The 19,847-nt window shown below is 46.3% G+C and overlaps 1 protein-coding gene across 10 annotated transcripts in view; it reads left to right on the top strand.

Annotated features, from left to right (window-relative positions):
• Nucleotides 1-19,847, top strand: part of DOCK3 (dedicator of cytokinesis 3) — a 605,476-nt gene that overhangs the window by 250,702 nt on the left and 334,927 nt on the right. For all 10 annotated transcript variants that reach the window (XM_032805794.2, XM_032805793.2, XM_032805795.2 and 7 more), the window contains one exon: nucleotides 8,667-8,751. In XM_032805794.2, the coding sequence (XP_032661685.1) occupies nucleotides 8,667-8,751 (85 nt within the window). The remainder of the gene's footprint in view (nucleotides 1-8,666; nucleotides 8,752-19,847) is intronic.

Raw genomic sequence — 19,847 nt, 5'->3', positions numbered from 1 at the left:
CTATATATTTATTTATTTAAAAACATGTTTTGCTGTTAACAAGCATGTTATCTCCGGAGATACAAATCCACAGTTTGAGAACTGCAAAACTAAGCATCTCTGATGGTATCTTCTAGACTGAGCACTGAGTCCCATTGAGTAGATAGAAAGATTAACCTAAATCAGTGGTTCCCAAACTTGTTCTGCCGCTTGAGCAGGGAAAGCCCCTGGTGGGCCGGGCTGGTTTGTGTACTTGCCGGGTCCACAGGTTCGGCCGATTGTAGCTCCCAGTGGCCACGGTTTGCTGCTCCGGGCCAATGGGACAGGTCAGGCGGAAGCTTCTCTCTTGCCTTTTCCTGCACTCTGGGAAAGGTCAAAGATTTAACTGAGGGAGCAGTCTGGCCGTAAATATGAAAAGGACCAAGCAGAGAGAGGTGGTAACCAGTTGGCCACAGAAAAGGAGATAGAAAAGACATTCATTCGGAAAACCAGATGCTCCTTCTGATTATGAATTAGGCATCTATTTACGTGATAGACTCAGTGCAGCCCCACTTCTGAGTACAATCACTCTCCCCATTATAATGCTGAGAGATACTTACTTTCTTATCCTTTAAATATAGGAGTGTTATTCCTTATACTTAGAAACTGAATAGGGAAGAAGGAGACATCAGTAATATGGGACTTGAAATGGGACCATAGGAATTAACAAGTAAAGGCTTGCATTACTTGATAGTAAAAGGTTATTTTTCCTTATAAAATGCATTACAATTATTTTTTTAATCACTTCAATCATAGCAGTAAATAGCTGGAAACAATAGAAAGAACACAAATGGCCAACAGTTGCAATTCAGTGAGAATTACTAAGGGAAAGTATAGTCTTTTACGCTGTGGTCTGAGTGAAATTAAACCCTGCTTTGAAATTCATGGTCTTTCCCTGTTCTTCACTTATATGAAAATTATTTTGCCCACTGGCAGTTGCAATGCTAGCACTTACTGACTATCGAAATGAGTAATATTGTATAGTTAATGAAGAGTTATGTGACCTAAACAGATGACTGGGAACTAAGAACTCCTAAGTTTTAATCCTGGCACTTACATTAACTTTCTCTATGGGGTTGGGACTTGCCCTCTCTGTTTGCATTTATTTATTTGTACAAGGGAGGATAATAATACTACAATCTTGCCTCATAACAGCATTGTGTGAATTAGTTTTATGTTTATAAAATACCATTCATGATTAAAAGTACTAAGTAGTAAAATAGAAAGGATTCTGAAGAGGCAAACTAAGCAATTTCTCTGTATTCTGGGACATGTTGCAAGACATCCTCACTCCAGAGAAGCCCGTGTGAGGAACACTTCATCAAAGAGGTCCTGGTGTCTTTATTTTTTGGTTCTCACTTGGTACTTGTCCCTGGCCCCTGTTTTCCACCCCTCGGATGATGCATTCCATATCATACTTTTCATTTCCTCCTAAAACCTTCCATTTTCATTCCTCCTTTTTTTGTCTTAACTCTCATGTCAACCAATGGGATAATGTATATTTATATGCTTTTAAGATGTTTTGTGCAGGTCTTGAAATAATATACATTCTAGTTTAAAAAGTACTTTTTATATCCTCATGAACAGTTACTGTCTTTGCTCTCCCTGAGCCCTCAGTTGTCCTGGTAAACACATACTTAGTGAATTTGCTTTGTGTAGAAATTGTCCATCATTTGATGCCATACATCTTTTGATGCTTACTTAAAATATGTAATTACTTATTCATTTTAAACAATACATAAATCTGATCCCTCAATCAGCTCTGGGTTCCACTGAGGCAGTTTCTCCACTACATAGATTTTCTGACAGCCCCTGTTTTCTCCCTTCTGCTGCAGCTGTTTTCCTTCTCTACCTGAAGCTGATTTCTCTGTAGCTCCTTCTGAATCTATCTTCCCCTGCCCTACTTGATACAGTTTCTCTGTACTCCCCTTGACACCAACTCTCCCACCCCTAAACTTCATTTATTGATGGTTCCCATTACCTTCCTATTCTTCTGCTTTCTCTTTCTTGCTCCAAACTCTTCAGTGACAGTTTTTCCATTTTTGCTATTTCCCTGCCTCACATCCCTTGGCCATCTTCTGAGTTGGAACACAGGCAGCATTCTACCTTCATCATTCCCCTAACTCCTTGTTGTTTCTGGGTGCCATATATTTTCAATTATAGTTGACTAATATTTGTATTGCTTGAATATTCAGTTGCCAAACTAGTTGCTATCAGTTCTCTTAGCTATGTCCTACCACTCTCATATGGCTGAATGTTTGACTAACACAAACATCAAACAAAAATATTCTAAAATATTTGGGTCACCAAATATTGCTGATATTTACATAATTTGGCAAATTAATAATTCAATTCACACTTCCCTAATAAACTGTCCTATTACATTATACCTATTCTAAGATGGCTTCCAGCTAAGCAACCTATTACTTTTAAAATTTTATTAATTTTATAAGTAACTGCATAACTCTTAGTTATTCAAATTACCTCTCTATCTTCTTTGTCTCTGGGAAATCTTTATACTCTGTTTTATCTGAACTAACAAATACCACAAGTTTGGATGGTGTCATCTGCTTTTCGTTCTTTCTTACTCTGCTCCACATCAGCGGAAAACCTTAGCATTGTGTATAATTTCAGAGCCGTTGACTATTAAAAATGTTCTGTCTCAGTGGTACACTTTACATTCCTTCAGTACAACACTCCTCCTTGCTACACAAAATAGTAATCAGTTCTACATTCTCTCTTTCTCCACCTCTCCCCTAAAAGCAAAACAGAAAAACTCCATGAATTCCATACTCTCCCCCTTCCCAAATTCGTTAGTCCTTCTACCACCATCACCTTCTGGGCAAGTTCACCATACTGCTCTCCCTTCAGTACCTCATTGAGGATCCTCTAAACATCTCTCCTACATGACATCCTTTGCTCACTGCAGCAATAGCAGTGAAGGCAAGTTGTTCTGTGGGCTGTTGCTGTAGAGTGGATGATCAGATGGGGAATGGATATCTTTTGATGGTGGACTGCATGGCCATCTGAGGAACAGATCCCCTTTGGTCATGAAGTAGGCAGTTCTCCTTGAACTACTGAAGATCTTTCTTAGCTTGGGCAAAAGAGTGGGAGTGGGGCTGGGAGGAAAAGTCTCTCTTGGCTTATGAGTGGATGAACAGGGCTTTAGGCTCCTCCATAGTATGAACTCCACAGACTCTAGGCTAGGAGAGGGGCTGGGTAGGCACCAGTGGGGAGACTGGTGGACTAGAGTGGTTATAGTCACTTTAGTGGCAACTTGGCCCCATCTCTTCCTGGTGTGCTGCTGGTATGACTGATGGGAAGGGTTTGTGAGAACTGCATGGTGTATGATGAATTGCAGGTTGGCACCTGTTATAAATGAAGGGGTGGGGGGTCGCTCCCTTTTTTGGACACCCAGCCAGCCAGTTAGTTATACAATTCCTCTTAGTAGCTTTTTCCTACTTGCTTTACCTGTAAAAGGTTAACAAGCCCAAAGGTAAAAGGAAAGGAGTGGACACCTGACCAGAGAGCCAATGGGAGGGCTAGAACTTTTTCAAATTGGGAAAAAACTTCCCTTTGTCTGTGTGTTGTGGTTGTCCAGATCAGAGGGGAACAGGGCAGCAGTTATGTTGTGAGAAACTTTAAGCCAGGTATGAAAACCCATCAGATCATACCTAGAGATTGCTTATCTGAAACTAAAGATATGTAAGTAAATTAGGGAATGTCTAGAAAAGATGCAATTAGGTTTATTTCTGCTTGTTTCTCATTGGCTTGTAGACTTCTCTGTGATAACCCCAAATGCATTTTGTTTTGCTTGTAACCTTTAAGCCGGACCTCAAGAAGCTTATTCTTGATGTTTAATTTTTGTAAGTGGGTTTTTTTAAATCTAGCAAAAGCCTACGTTCCAGATGTATTTTCTTTCTTTTTGTTTTTAATAAAATTTACCTTTTTTAAGAACAGAATTGGATTTTTGGTGTCCTAAGAGGTTTGTGCATGTTGTTTCATTAGCTGGTGGAAATAGCTGATTTCCTTTGCTTTCTTTCTCAGCTCTTCCCCAGGCAGATGGGGGATGAAAGGCTTGAGGGTACCCCACAGGGAGGAATTCCCAAGTGCGCCTTCCTGTGACCCAGAGGGTTGTTTTTTTTTGTACTTGGGTGGTGGTAGCATCTAAAGTCAGAGAGAAACTCTGACCTTGGGAGTTTAATACAAGTCTGGAGTGGCCAGTATTAATTTTTAGAATCTTTGTGGGCCCCCCACCTTCTGCACTCAAAGTGCCAGAGTGGGGAATCAGCCTTGACAGCACCCAAGAAAGGATTCCTTTTACAGTAGTTGCCATGATCACAACAATAATGATCTTACTCGGGGCTGGAAATTTTAACACTCAGAGCCAACCATTTTTGGAAGGGTTGCCAAACAAATTTTTGCAGCCTACCTTTAAATGTAATCAGTTTCTCTCCCCAGTTATCATACCACTTTTTATAGGCCATTTAAGATGTGTGTCTAAGTAGCTTCACCGTGAGAATGTACTGGGTACTAAAGGTCGCTTTAATCTAACATAATAAAAATCAATAACTGGAGGTTAAAGCCAGATAAATTGAAATTAGAAATAAGGCACATGTTTTTAATAGTGAGGAAAAACCAGCAAAGGGAAGTGGTAGATTCCCCATCTCTTACTGTCTTTACACCAGTGTGGGGTGCCTTTTTGGCTTTAGTCAAACTCACGTTATTAGGCTAAATACAGGGGTAACTGGATGAAATTCTATGATTTGTGTTTTACAGGAGGTCAGACTAAATAACCTAATGGTCCCTTCTGGCCTTGGAATCTATGAATCCACAAAGATTGCGAGGATTTTATTGAGGTCATATCTTGAAATATAACGCAAACTTAACAGACGTGTGTTTTAATAAAATCTTTTGGGGATGGGTTTTTACATTCCCACTCAACCTCCTACTGCAGAATCATAAAAGATTAGAGTTGGAAGAGACCTCAGGAAGTCATCTAGTCCAACCCCTGCTCAAAGCAGGACCAGCACCAACTAAATCAGAAGATGAAGCCCAGCTGCATAATCCTCTTTAGTCTTAGCAATTGTTTAGCACTACTTTACGTCAGTTTGTTTTTAAGCTAATCATTGCAAGGAAAAGAGCCAGAGATTTAAATATTGTTTTCAAAGAACGCTAAGATTCTCTTTATAGGGTCCAAAATCTGGCTCCATGGAAAACGAGACTTGCACAAACTCCTGCCAATTCAATATTGACTTTGTCCAACACTGATGTCATTCGGAGAAGCTGTCTGTCATCTCAGGAATTTTTCCTAAGTGACTTACTTGCAGAACTGCATCAAAGAGTAATCAGACTGAGGCAAAAGTAGAAAGAGAAAGTCCTATGCAGAGGGAACTGCCCAGTAAATGGAGCTACATGTCATCTAATTCTCATTTGCACCAGGGAACTTTTCCAAAAAATTTCCTTCTGTTGATTAATCTGCCTCAGGGCCATCACTGCTAGCAACAGTGGGAGCTTTAGTGTGAATGGGCTCTGGCATTTTAACCATTGTGTCATCTGACTCTGCATAGAGCAGGTCTTATCAGCCCAATTAAACATTTTACATAATATGGCTTGAACTTCAGCCCACATTACAGATAAGAACATGTTAGGTTCTTAAGAGCTAGTAGAAAAAGATTTAATTTGGTTACTGCGGCAGTGCTTACAGGTACCAGCTTAATGGGTGTAGGTATTGTGCAAGATTACCATAGTATTAGAGGATGAGAATCCTCTAGATTGGAAATCCATGGTGTTAGAAGATTTTACTAAATTTAGAGTGCCAAATAAGTTTCAGAGGTAATAGTTTCAGAGTGCTACTATGGCTTTTGTGTCAAATGTTATTATCTAGAGGATAGCATCTTTGTCACGTACTGAATAACATATCCTGCCACTGTTTGAGTTGGCAGTTCCAAAGCGAGTTGAAATCATGAGAATGGAACAGTTTTAAATGGTGATCAGCTTTGGCAGCCTTTTCTGTAATGCTGTAGTGGTGGTCTGTAACTACACATAAAGGGTAGTTCTCTGTATTCTGTTCTTTTGATAATACTATTTGAAAGCATCAGTTTATTTTTTGTCACCTGAGATCCACATGTTTGGGAGGGATTACTTCTTATAAATTTTAACTTGTGTATGCATTGTTGTTTTAGGGGAAGCCTTTTAGACTCAGGAAAACTTTCTAATCTATGTTATTTATATGGTGCTAATTGTTGAAATGAATCTTTAAGGGCCCACAGCTGGGCAGATTGTTACCTGTACCAGTGAAAATTCACATTCAATTTGCGCAATGCACAGCAGTTTATTTGAGAAAGAGTCACACAAGCAGTAAAAAGTTATATAATACTGTACATCTTCCTAATAAGCCTCAATTCCCCAAGCGTAAACCCTCAGTAATTGTATTGGCCTTACACAGTATCCTGATTGGCAAACAAAGCAGATATAGCTACCAGTTCTAGATGGAGACTTCTTTTCTTCTCTTCTCTTACCCTTTCAGGTACTTGGTCTGTCAAACGTCCTCTGAAGCAGGGTATTGGTTACCCCAAGGCCCTCTGGTTCAAAAGTCTACAAAAGTCACTCATAGCAGGGTGTTGGCTGCCCTGAGACCCTCTACCTCACAGCGTCACAGACCTCTCCAGATATTAATTGAGGAGCTAACTAACTCTGCTTAGCATTTATACCTCTTGTTCTCAAAGGAGTCACATATTGCAGAAATATGCTCTGTTGGATGTTCCATTACTGTGTTTATTTTTAATTAATATTTTAGAAGAGACTGCAAAATGGACAGAGACCAAAGATCAGTTGACGTTTACCCTCTCATTAATCATTCACTTGAGCTCTTGGTGTGGTGCCATCCTAAAGGATCATTTTGACCCAGGTCAGCCTGTACCAAGCTCCTGTGTCTTCTACATATTTACTTTTGTGAACTCGCCATCAGCTGATATATTTCAAAGTCCCATGTTGAAACACACACACAGATAGTCTCTGATTAACAAATTCCAGCACTTTCAGTAAATTTCCATACAAACTATCTGATGCTAAGACAACCCTGCTCTCAGCATCCTCTAGCAAATTTAGTCGTATCCAGCCATACCAAACTCATGTTCACCACATTGATTCATATCAAACACAACAATTCACAATAATAATTTGGCACCATCCCAACGCTAATCACCATAGTTTCTACATGCTGATGTCAATGCATATTATAATTAAAATATAAACACTGTGTCTTTTATTATATCTGGCACTCTAGTGACAGCACATTTTAAAATTGCCTAAACCGTTCTATTATAAACCCCCATTTTCAGTTGCTAATGAAGGTCATCATTTTTCATCTTTTGGCCTGTACAGAGGTGAAATATATTTGGTAAGTTTCAGCAAAAATAGGTTAGCCATTTTTGAGAATGAAGACAGTAGTGAAAGATACACATTTCCTATTATTAAAAAGCATAAATAAATTGTGCCACCATTTTTAACATGATTAGCTCCAAAGTGTGCTTAGGGTAGAAATTGACATTTGATAGGGAATGCTTAGGAAGGAAGATTGCCTTCAATGTCCTGGTGTAAATCTAATTGTGTTTGGCAAAGATATGAGGGTTTGAAAATTGTAGTTTGCCTACCTACTGTAGTTTTATAAAAATTATAGCAACTTTTAACAACTGTCTTCCAATGGTATAAATGAAAGAGGGCTGTACAGTGCTTCTGTGAGTAAATAATTTAGGACCATTAAAAAAAAATCTATTGAGTCCTGCCTTATTCATTGGGAGTGAGTTTTGTGCCTCATAGCCAAATGCCTCAGTGGGCCATTCTGGTTGCTACTGATTGCTAAAGCGTAGCAATGCTGCTTCCTTAGCTATGCACAGAAATGCCTTACACTCTAGGGGACTCAGCTGGCCAAATAAGACAGATTTTCAACCCATTTATACCACTGGACCCTATATTGCAAAATAAATAAATTACTCAGTGTTAAGGTTGGGTTTTAGTTGCACAAAAGTCATGACGTTCAGAGTGAATTTCCCAAAGCATCCTACACTGTTTCCTTTCATGTATGCCTTTTATTAAAAGATTACACAATACTGAAACAATGTGATATACTGGTTGGCAAATCAGACCTTAAAATGGAAGGTGATTTTTTTCTCTAGTCCTCCTCCAGTTGGACTACATAAATAAATTGAATACTATTTTTAAAATATATATATACGTACATGAACATTTTTTGTTGCTCTATATGTGTTGTTTAATCATGTAACAAAAGAACCTGCTGAAATTATATGGGTGAGAACCTTAACTCTAAATTTCCCAACTTTTGTGACATTAACTCACTCATCCCATTGCATCAACATAGTGGCCCAGATCTTCAGCTGATATACACTGGGATAGCTCCACTGAAGTTAGTGGAGCCAGCTAATTTACAACATATGAGGCGCTTGATCCTATGTTTTTGTTTGTTTTTGTTATTTATTTTTATATTTAAAAGGATTATCTGTGTTGAAAACCAACAGTATTTGAAGGATAGCATGCACCTTAGTGGTTCAAGTGTCATTGTTCCTGTGTGTGCATGTAGAGTAGATAGATGTACTAACAGTTGTTCCGTCTGCCTTTCTCTTTCATAGACATTTGGGCCTGGATCTAGTTCCTCGGAAGGACTTTGAGGTGGTGGATTCAGATCAGATCAGCATCTCAGATCTTTATAAAATGGTAAGAAGCCTCAGGTGAAAGTTCTTTGTTTGTGGGGAAGAGATTTTCCTTTCCTTATTTATATTGCTTGTTTCGTGGGAGAGGGTGCACTAAATCTTTTTTTATTGTTTTCAACATTACTAATATTGGTGGGGGAGAAGGGGAGCAGTTGGTGCTAGTCCTTAGCTGATGCTACGAAAGATGGGTATTTCTGGGTTTGTTACATATCACTCTATAAAGCTTCCAGTATCAGTGAGTCTCATTATTTTCAATCTGAACTTTTTTTAAAATGAAAAATCAGGTAAATAGTGATGTGAGGGTTCTTTCCCGAGAGTGGTCTATAATAAGTGTTTTTCTCTGTGTGATCACTAGCTTAAGGGAACATTCATGTCTGACCCTGTGCTAAGGGCCCCAGACTTTGACAAACCATTCCTAGTAACCACAGATGCATCTGACCGTGGTGTAGGAGCAGTTTTAATGCAGGAAGGACCGGATCAAGAATTTCATCCTGTCGGTGTGTCTCCAGCAAAAAAATCGTCTGAGAGGGAAAGCAACTGGTCAATCAGTGAAAAAGAAGTGCTACGCCCTGGTGTATGCCTGGAAAAGCTTACACCCTACGTATGGGACAGGTTGTCCAACCTCAGACCGACATAGCTGGCGCTAAAATGGCTTCATACTGCAAGGGGAACAACAAAAAAACTTCTCGATGAGAGTTTAGGCTTCTCCCAGATTTTATTCGAAAATTCAACAACGACTTCAGGAGGCTTCTAACAAAGTAGCTGATGCACTCTCCTGAAAGTTTCAGAATCAACTGGTTAAAATTGTCCTAAAATGTGGAAAATCTTGTATTCTTCTTTCGAAGTGCTTGCTCATATCCATCCAGTTAAGTGTGGTGCGTAGCCGCGTGCACGTTCGTCGGAGAAACTTACCTACGCAACACTCGGTGGGACGGACAGGTGCCCCCTATGAGTGGCCACCACTATGGGCGCCTGATATATACCACCTGCCGCCCGTCCGCCACTCTCAGTCCTTCTTACCGCCCGTGTCGGTGTTGGACGACAGTGGGCGCAGCTTCAGCTGATTCCAACTCCCTATGCGAATTCGGTTTGTATACGTTTTTGTGTACATATTTTTTCTCAGCTTTCATTACATACGTAGTTTTATAGTTTGTGTATTAGTTAAGAGGATTCGGGGTTTCCCCTCTCTCCTCCCCGGCACCGGGGCCCATGCCCGTCAGCGGGCTTAACTCTGCGCGGCCTGTCGTTCGTCTGACTGCCACGGAGATCGCACGACTCCGTTTTAAAGTGCCTCGCGAGGACCCATCTTTCGAACAAGTGCGTATCTGTAAGGCGTCTCAAGCCCCGCGACTAAAAAAAGAGAGACATAAGTCGCCTGAAGCAACTTTTGATGAAGCGACACTAACTCCTCCATCCTCGGCACCGACTCCGGCACCGGGAACAAGTGCATCTTCTGCTCCAGCACCAGTGAAGACTCCTCGGCACCACCCGTCACCGGCCCAATCCTCCGGCCGGCACCGCTCGCTCTCCCCGAGGAGCAAGAAGCGCAAGGCTCCTGCGGTACCTTCAGCTACACCGCAGTCAGAGCGCAGCTCCAAGTCGGACCGCCCGGCACCGCCAACTGCCGTGGCACCGCTTGTCTCTGCACTGTCGATTCCGGTCTCTCAAGAGCCGTTGAGTCCGGTGCCTACCAGCTCCCCAGCCCGTGCTGCGGTAGAGCTTGTCATACCGTCCACGCCGGAGACCTTCTCCACGGCGCGGGACCTCATTGCTCTCATAGAGCCTGAGCTGCCCCAACCCCCAGCACCGCCAGAGCGGGTCATCCATTCGCTGGGCAAACCTGTCATGGTGCGACCATCTTCCCCGGGCACCACTGAGCACCGTCGGTCTCGATCGGGATCCCGTGATCGCTCTCGGCCCTGGCACCGCTCCCGATACTGGCGCCGCTCGCAGTCCCGGTACCATTCTCCATCGCGGTACCGGTCACACTCGTGGCACTACTCGAGATCTCGGTCTCCATCGTACCGTCAGCACCGCTCCTGATCCCGGCACCGCCGCACCTCTCGTAGCCGATCCAGGCATGACGATGTTTGGCACCGGTCGACCTCCCGGCACTGCGCTGGTCGTAGGTCCCGGTCCCGCTCTCAACACTGCCACGGCTCCCGGTACCGTTCACCGGTACTACGCAGGGAGGAATACTACGGACGCAGATACCTGGTCCAGTCTACTTCAGGTCCCCCATGGCCGTCCCGTCATCCGTCCGCCTCTTCGTATGCGGACAGCGCCTCCTATGGGGGTTCGGACACTCAAGCCCATCAGGACCATGGACCACCCCAGTGGTCTTTTTGGACACCCTGGGCCTACCACCAAGCCCAAGGCGAACCAACGGGCCCATCACGCTCTGGCCATTCAGAGCACCGGGTACCTGAGGCCACTGTCAGCAGACCTCCCCCTGCTGATACGGAGGCAAGCGCTGCACAGGCTCCAGAACAACATGATGTTCCGGAGACGGAGGTCCACCAGGACGAGGCATCAGTCCAGGACCCACTCATCCCAGGGTTGTCGTCATCATCTTCCCTGGATGAGGCGGTAGCGGGCACATCATCATCGGGGCCTCCCCCGATTGATCTGCGAGCACACCAAGATCTTCTGCGGTGCGTTGCCCAAAATATCAGCCTTCCCATAGAGGAAGTCCCTGAGGTGGAGGACCCAGTGGTTAGCATCCTATCAGCAGAAACGCCTACCAGAGTGGCCCTCCCCTTTATCAGGTCGATCCAAGCCAGAGCAGACACCATCTGGAAGTCCCCAGCTTCCATTCCACCGACAGCCAGGGGTGTAGAAAGAAAATACATGGGTGCCCTCTAAAGGGTACGAATACCTTTACGTGCACCCCGCCCCTTGCTCGTTGGTGGTACAATCGGTCAACGAAAGGGAGCGCCACGGCCAGCAAGCCCCCGCGCCGAAATCTAGGGAGGCCAAGCGCATGGACTTGTTGGGCCGAAAAATCTACTCTGCGGAGGGCTTCAGCTCCGCGTGGCGAACCAGCAAGCCCTCTTAAGCCGATACTCCTATAACACCTGGGAGGCGGTCGGCAAAGTTACTGAGTTGGTCCCTCAGGACTCCCGTCAGGAGTTCACAGCCCTACTAGAGGAGGGGAAAAGGGTTGCAAGAACCTCATTGCAAGCTTCACTAGATTCCGCAGATTCGGCGGCTAGAACTGTCGCCTCTGGCATAGCCATGCGGCGCATATCCTGGTTGCAGGTGTCCGGCCTACCGCCAGAACTGCAATATACCATACAGGACTTGCCATTCGATGGACAAGGTCTTTTTCGCAAAACGGATCCAGACTGCAGAGTCTGAAGGACAACCGGGTTATCATGCGTTCACTCGGAATGCATACCCTCAGACTCAGAAGACGGTCATTCCGTTCCCAACCCCAGCGCCCTTACCCTCCACCTCGGCCCGAGAGACAGGATTTTGCCCGTAGGAGAGGTCGTACCACCCAGCAGCGGCAGTCGGGACCTCCAGCGGGCAACAATTCCGGTCCCGCAAAACCATCATCGGGACCTAAAACAAATTTTGAAGGGTGCGCCAGAGCAGAGCGTACAATTCCCCCTTCGGATCCGTTCCAGTTTTCCAACCCTTTCCTCGTTCCTTCCGGCATGGTCCCACTTGACTTCGGATCGTTGGGTCCTTCGTACGGTGAACTTGGATACCGTCTTCAGTTTTCTCTCCGCTCCCTCCCACCTCCCTCCTCCCCGTCCCTCTTCAGGGACCCCTCTCACGAGCAACTCCTCATGCAGGAGGTTCACAAGCTCCTATCAATCGGGCTATAGAGGAGGTACCAGAGGAGTTAAAGGGCAAGGGGTTTTATTCCCGATATTTCCTGATCCCCAAGGCAAAAGGGGCCTCCGCCCATCCTCGACCTACGCGGAACTGAACAAGTTCATCAAGAAAGTTCAAGTTCCGCATGGTGTCCCTGGGGACCATCATCCCCTCCCTGGATCCCGGCGATTGGTACGCCGCTCTCGACTTGAAGGACGCATATTTCCATATTGCGATTTACCCCCCGCACAGGAGGTATCTGCGCTTTGTGGTGAATCGGGTTCACTACCAGTTTACCGTCCTTCCCTTTGGTCTTTCGTCGCCCCTCGGGTCTTCACGAAATGTATGGCGGTCGTCGCCGCTTCACTATGCGCCGTCGTCGAATACATGTTTTTTCCTTACCTCGACGACTGGCTTATCAGAGGGACCTCCGAGGCTCAAGTCATCAGCCATGTCGACACCATCAGGGAGCTATTTACACGTCTAGGCCTGATCATCAATCTGGACAAGTCCACCCTGGTACCCACGCAAAGAATAGAATTTATCGGAGCAGTGCTGGACTCCAACCTTGCAACAGCCAGTTTGCCCCCGCACCGGTTTCAGGCCATAGTCTCCCTTGTCCAAAGTCTTCAGAGGTTTCCAACTACCTCTGCCCGTACTTGCCTCGCTCTCTTGGGGCACATGGCTGCATGTGTTTTCGTTACAAAACATGCCAGACTGCAGATGCGCCCGCTACAAACCTGGCTCGCTTCTATCGGCCGAACAGGGACGCCTTAGACATTATTCTGACGGTCACACTGGAAGTTCTGAGCTCCCTCGACTGGTGGAAAAGATCGTCCCAAGTGTGTGCGGGCCTACCCTTTCATCATCCCCAGCCCTCCATATCCCTAACAACGGACGCGTCCGCCCTGGGCTGGGGCGCCCACCTAGGGCACCTGTGCACCCAAGGCCTTTGGTCACCCCGGGAGCTGACACTTCATATCAATGTCCGAGAGCTCAGAGCGGTCCGCCTGGCGTGCCAAGTGTTCCTCGACCATCTACACGGCCGTTGTGTTGCAGTATTCACGGACAACACAACGGCCATGTATTAAATCAACAAGCAGGGAGGGACGAGGTCGTCTCTCTTGTGCCAGGAAGCGATCCGACTGTGGGACTTCTGTGTAGCCCAATCCATAGACCTGGTGGCCTCCTTTCTTCCGGGGGTACGAAACACGTTGCAGATCACCTGAGCAGGTCCTTCTTCTCACACAAATGGTCCATCCGCCCGGACGTTCTCCATTCGATCTTCCGGAGGTGAGGCTTTCCCCACATCGACCTGTTTGCATCCAAAATGAACAGGAAATGCCAGGTGTTCTGCTCCCTACAGGGTCGCTCCCTGGGCTCCCTGTCGGACGCGTTCATGATTCCGTGGACGAGCCACCTCTGTTATGCCTTTCCACCGTTTCCCCTCGTCCACCAAGTCCTGCTCAAGATCCACAGGGACAAAGCCCGCCTTATCCTGATCATGCCGGCTTGGCCGAGGCAGCACTGGTACTCCATGCTGCTCGACCTGTCCCTGTCGGACCCAATCCCCCTGCCGCTATGGCTGGACATGATCACGTAAGACTTCGGCAGGCTTCACCACCCGGACCTACAGTCTCTCCACCTGACAGCATGACTCCTGTCTGGTTAAGCCAGTCGGAGTTGAGTTGTTCCGCCGCAGTACAACACATGTTGCTCGGAAGCAGAAAGCCCTCCACGCGCTTGACATACCTCACAAAATGGAAGCGCTTCTGCCACTGGTGTGCCCAAGATGGCCACTCTCCGTGTTCGGTATCAATCCCCACTATCCTGGACTATCTATGGTCTCTCAAGGAACAGGGGTTGGCAATCTCCACTCTGCGAGTCCACCTCGCGGCCATATCCACCTTCCACCCGGGTGAAGCTGGCAGTACCATTTTTTCCCATCCTATGTCTTCCAGGTTCCTCAAGGGCTTGGAACGGTTATACCCTCAGGTCAAGCCCCCTACCCCTACCTGGGACCTGAATCTTGTTTTAAACAGGCTCATGGGGCCCTCCTTTGAGCCTTTGGCCACATGCTCACTACTGTACCTGTTCTGGAAAACAGCTTTCCTAGTCGCTGTTACCTCGGCTAGACGAGTCTCGGAACTTCGTGCACTGACTGTGGATCCTCCATATACTGTGTTCCATAAGGACGAGGGGTACAGCTGGGACCGTACCCGGCATGTCTTCCAGGAGGTAGTACGATCCGCTGTATCCACGGCACCAAGACATCTTGCTGCGCAGGTGCTCCTTCCTAAAGCCGCACCATTCGCGGACGAAGAACAACAGCTGCCATATTTGGATGTTCCGGGGCGCTCGGCGTTCAAGGAGCAGTCAAGAAAGGACCAAGCCTTACCAACAACACTCAGACTACTTTGTAGCGGGGCAGAACGGTATGAAGGGCAGGGCACAGATCTCCTCCAGCATCGCGTCTTGGGTCATGTCGTGTATTCGATCATGCTATGGACTTGCTCAAGTCAAGCCGCGCCTCTCAACGCCGCACGTCTACGCGGGCTCAGCCGTCATCTGCGCTTGCTTGCCTTTTTGTTCGCTATACAGGAAATCTGCCACACGGTCTACTAGGCTTCTATCCACATCTTTGCAACCCATGACCATGGTCAGCCAACAATCCAGAGACAATTTGCTGCTCGGCTTCAAGCGTCTTACAGCTGCAACGTCTCGCTCCGACCACCAACCTCGGCCGAGGTAAGGCTGAGGGAACACCTATGGAAGGGATATGAAGCAAGCACGCGAGAGAGAAAAGACGGTTACTCACCGTTTGGAACTGTTGTCGTTCGAGTTCTTTTGCTCATATCATTCCACAACCCCGCCCTCCTTCCCACTGTCGAGCTAGCCGGCAAGAAGGGAACTGAGAGACGGACGGGCGCAAGGGGGTATATCAAGGCGCCATGGCGCACCCACTCTAGGGGCAGCTGCCAGCCCACCGATGTTGCCTAGTAAAAGTTCTGCAACGAACGTGCACACGGCACGCGCACCAAGCCAACTGATGTGATATGAGCAGACACATCTGAAGAACAACGTTTACAAAGGAGTAACGTGCTTTTTACATAATTAGAGAGAGGATGTAAAGGTGCAGTGTTTTATTAATCTTTTATGTCAAGTTTAAGGGGAAAATCCACCCCAAGTGTGGTCCACACTGTCGAGATCTTGGGGGCGTGTCATAAACAGTAAGTAAGGTTAATGTCTCTGTTATCTTAAGTAGAAGCTCAGTAAACCTGGCTGACACCTGACCAGAGGAACCAATAGGGGGACAGATACTTTCAAATCTTGATGGAGGGAAGTCTTGTTTGTGCTCTTTGTGTTGTTGTTGTTCGCTCTCGGGACTGAGAGTACGGACATCACAGGACCTCTCCAAATCTTTCTGAATCAGTCTCTCAGGTTTCAAATTGTAAAGTAATTAAGCCAGCAAAGGCTGTGTCTTGTTGTTTCCTCACTTGGTAAATGTTGCTTTTGCTGGAGAGGATTTACTCTGTGTTTCTTGTAACTTGAACCGTAAAGCATGGGGGGCCCTGCGGTCTATAGAAGCTGATTACCCGAAGCATTTCCATCCTAATTTAGAGGAGATATATTTTTACCTTTCTTCTTTAATTAAAAGCTTGCTTGTAAGAACTGATTGATTTTCCTTGTTAAGAATCAAGGGAATTGATCTGGACTCACCAGGATTAGGTGCGGGGGAAAGGAGGGGGATGGTAAATTTTTCTTGGTACTAGAATCCAAGGGGTTGATCGTGTCACACAGGGAATATGGGAAGTCCCTCAGGGCAACCCAGGGAGGGGAACAAAGTTTTGGGGGAACGAGAGTTGCCCCAGACACTGAATCGGAAGGCTGGCAGTGTATCCCAGATCTAAGCTAGTATTAAGCTTAGAAGTGTCCATGCAGGTCCCCACATGTGTACCCATAAACTAAGTGGGGAAGAGCAACCTTGACAAGTCCCGAAAGGGGACAATATGGAGGTTGACAATTAAAAATGGTCTGGCATACTCCCATGCAATTGTGCTCCCACTTTCTAAGAGAACAGAGAAGAAACACTTTCTCCTGTCTACAGGAGAAGGATACTATCAACGCGTCCTCCGTGAACTCTTTCATGGTGCAGCTATAGTGAAGTGAACAAGCAAAAACTCACACTACTCTACACTTCCTGATAAGGAAGCCAGATGTGTAGACATTTTTAGAAAGATCTTACTTGGGGCAGCTTACATTCTGGCATAGCAAACTAAGCCAAGCTTATGTTGAAACATGATTTTATTGATTGCAGTAACATTCTCAGAATTCACCAAACAAACTCCACCAAGAGATAGACCATTTCCAAGCATATTGATGCAGTAAATTGTTGACTAGATTGCCCTCAAGCAGTAAGAGATGCAGCAAATACAGTATCGGCACCACTCAATGGCAATCCCATAGTCCATGAGAACGGCTTTTTGGCACAATCCTCCAATTCCTCCCAAAGAAAGCAATCCCAATGGAGGATTTGCCTTTCATGGAAATAATCTTTAGTGAGAAGGCAGATAAGTCATGGACATTCTCCACAACTCAAGACAACCATTTTGCTACAATAAGTACCATACCCCCGCTCACCACGGAGGATATAACCCAGGACGCTGAAGCCCTTACAAGACCACAGCCTAGCCCTGACCTGTCTACCACCGAAGGCTTAAACCACCTAAGAATGCAGAGAATGTGGCATAATAAGCATAATTTTCCACCTCTCTCGCTTCCAGCCTCCCACCAGAAATTTATTCAAATGGGACTTTCAAAACTGTGAATCAGTTCCCTGCCGATATTACTTGTCAGGACTCCTGCATCCCCATTGGTGGGCCTAACTCATTTTCCAGGCTGGCACCTAATAATATCAGACAGATGTTCTGGAGATAATTACCTTTAGTTATACAGTATAAATCCCTCCGTCCCACGACTCCGAGGAAAACACTTCCCATCCCCTCAGAAACTCTCCATGAGAGGTTGCTCAGACAAGGAATTAGACCTCCCTATGCGATTTGGAATTTAAAGGCAAGTAATTCCCAGTAAACAAAAAAGGAATTTATTCAAGGCATATTCCCTCATCCTCCCCAAGAAGAAAGAACCCTGGACCGGCTATGACCAAGATCTCAAACAGCTGAATACTTTATCTAACAATCGCAGTTCAGAATAATCACCGCTTTTGGTAATCCTTCACTGGACAGAGACAAGAGTGTCACAGCTCTCAGGTAAAGGACTTTATTCCACATAATATCCACCCGCATGCAGAAGATCCCTCTGATCAACCATGGCCACGATCAGTATCAACAGAGATCCTCCCAAGGCCTCTCAGTGTAGTGAGATTATAATGACGGACGATTGGTATGTCAGTGGCTGTCAGTTTCCCTTCTTCAATGACTGGATTGTTCATGGGGAATTCCAATAGAAGAATGGGCAACACCACTGTCCTCATCTCAATTTCTCAACTCTTCTAAGGGTTCAAAGTAAATGTCGAAAGTCCATTTTAAGTTCCCTCACAGACTACAGACTAAATTGGGTACCTAGACTCAATGAATGCCAAAGCATACCTACTTGATGATATGGTCAAGTTTGAGGATCGCATGCCTACAGCTACAGCTGAGCCCCCAATGACAAGTTGATCAATGGCCGCTCCTTAGGTCACATGGCCAAGTGTACCTTTACAGGAACCTTTTGTGAGAGTTTGCAGCATATGTCTATAGGTTGATTACGGAACATTTAGCAAGCACAGTCTGCGCAAAACCTGAGCCGCTCTCCCACAGAGTTCTGGCTTCTCTCTCCTGGTGCGGGAAAGGAAGATGGTAGGTCATCCTATCCACTACCCACTAGAAAGACGATTACAGAGCCACCCGTACTAGGGTGAGCCATATCTGAATTAACAACGTAAGTGCAGATATCGACCACCAAAATCCATGCAACCCATAACCTACTGGAACGCATGCAGTACACTAGATGCCTTCGTAAACAATTCCTACCATTTTATCCAGACTTTGTCATGTCAGTCATATCACAGCATACAAAAGTTTACCTATAGAGCAACAAGGGAGAGCAAAGGGCAACCTCTCTTTCAAGAAATAGCAATCTCTGGAACTGGTTCATTCACACACCAGAAATCACCTGTTCTTCTTTGGAGTGAAGGTGTATCCGGCCGAGGCATGCCAGCTGGAAATTCCCCTAGCAGCGTCCGTAGGGTCGACCTTGGCGGCCCCTGGAGTGGCACGTCCATGGCACCCTATATAGGGGCCCGCCGACCCTCCACCCCCTTAGTTCTTCTACCTAGCGGTGGCAGCTATTGGAACCTACTCACTCTTACAGCGGATTAGCAGGCCGTTGCCGTGTATATAGTTTAGTTTAGCTTAGAGTAGTGTACATAGTTGATGGATTGTGTGGGGGGTTCCCCCAACGATTCATGCGCCCTGCTGGGGGCATGCCCGGGTCCCCCGGGTTTAAACTCTGCAGGACCTGCGGAAGTTACTGCCAAAGAATGAACCTGCGCTTTCCCTGAACACCATTTTCAGACGGAGCCACCAAAAGAAGCTGGTGCAATATCTGCAGGCTCCGTCCCAGAACTCTTAAGGACAGAGAGCAGAGACTCAAGTGTCCTGGGGAGGTGTCTGCAGCCACCATTCAAAACCAGAGCCGGCCAATCTGGCCCGCCCAGCACCCATCTTCGGTGTGCAGCGCCGCGGACGTTATAAAAGACATGGGCCAGGCCAAAGCCTCCAAATCCCGCACACCAGAGGGAGTCGGGACCAAAAAATTGGTCTCGTAAGGCAGCCATTCACCTTCTCTGGTACCTCACTAAAAAAGAAGCTGGAGGGAACGATCACACCCACGCAGGACTAAAAGGCCGACTCCGTCCAGGTGCAAGTGGACAAGCCAGGCCAGACTCAACTTCTGTTGTCCGTCGACATCCTGCACCAGAGAAGGGGGTGGTCGAAGTCCAGCCCGCCCAGGTCCCTGACTCTCAGCGAGGATGTGCGCTCTATCGACACCGTGAAGCGTTCGAGCAGCCCACTTGTTGACCTCCCGGTGCGATCTCTCAAGACCAGCACAAAGGAGCGCTGCCCTAGGCCTGTCCCCCAATAGAACACAGGGCAAAGGCCATCCTGATGTTAGCGTCGGTCCCCGCCTCCGCGCACCCATGGGCCCAGTGCTAAGAGAGCGTGTCTCGGCCCCGGGCACCTCCACGCAAAACAGTGGGTACGTTCCCTA

The sequence above is a fragment of the Chelonoidis abingdonii genome, chromosome 16 (assembly GCF_003597395.2).
Source record: "Chelonoidis abingdonii isolate Lonesome George chromosome 16, CheloAbing_2.0, whole genome shotgun sequence".
In the NCBI taxonomy this organism is placed as follows: Eukaryota; Metazoa; Chordata; order Testudines; family Testudinidae; genus Chelonoidis; species Chelonoidis abingdonii.
The sequence above is the reverse complement of the archived record's forward strand: the minus strand, read 5'-3'. Positions and strand labels throughout refer to the sequence as shown.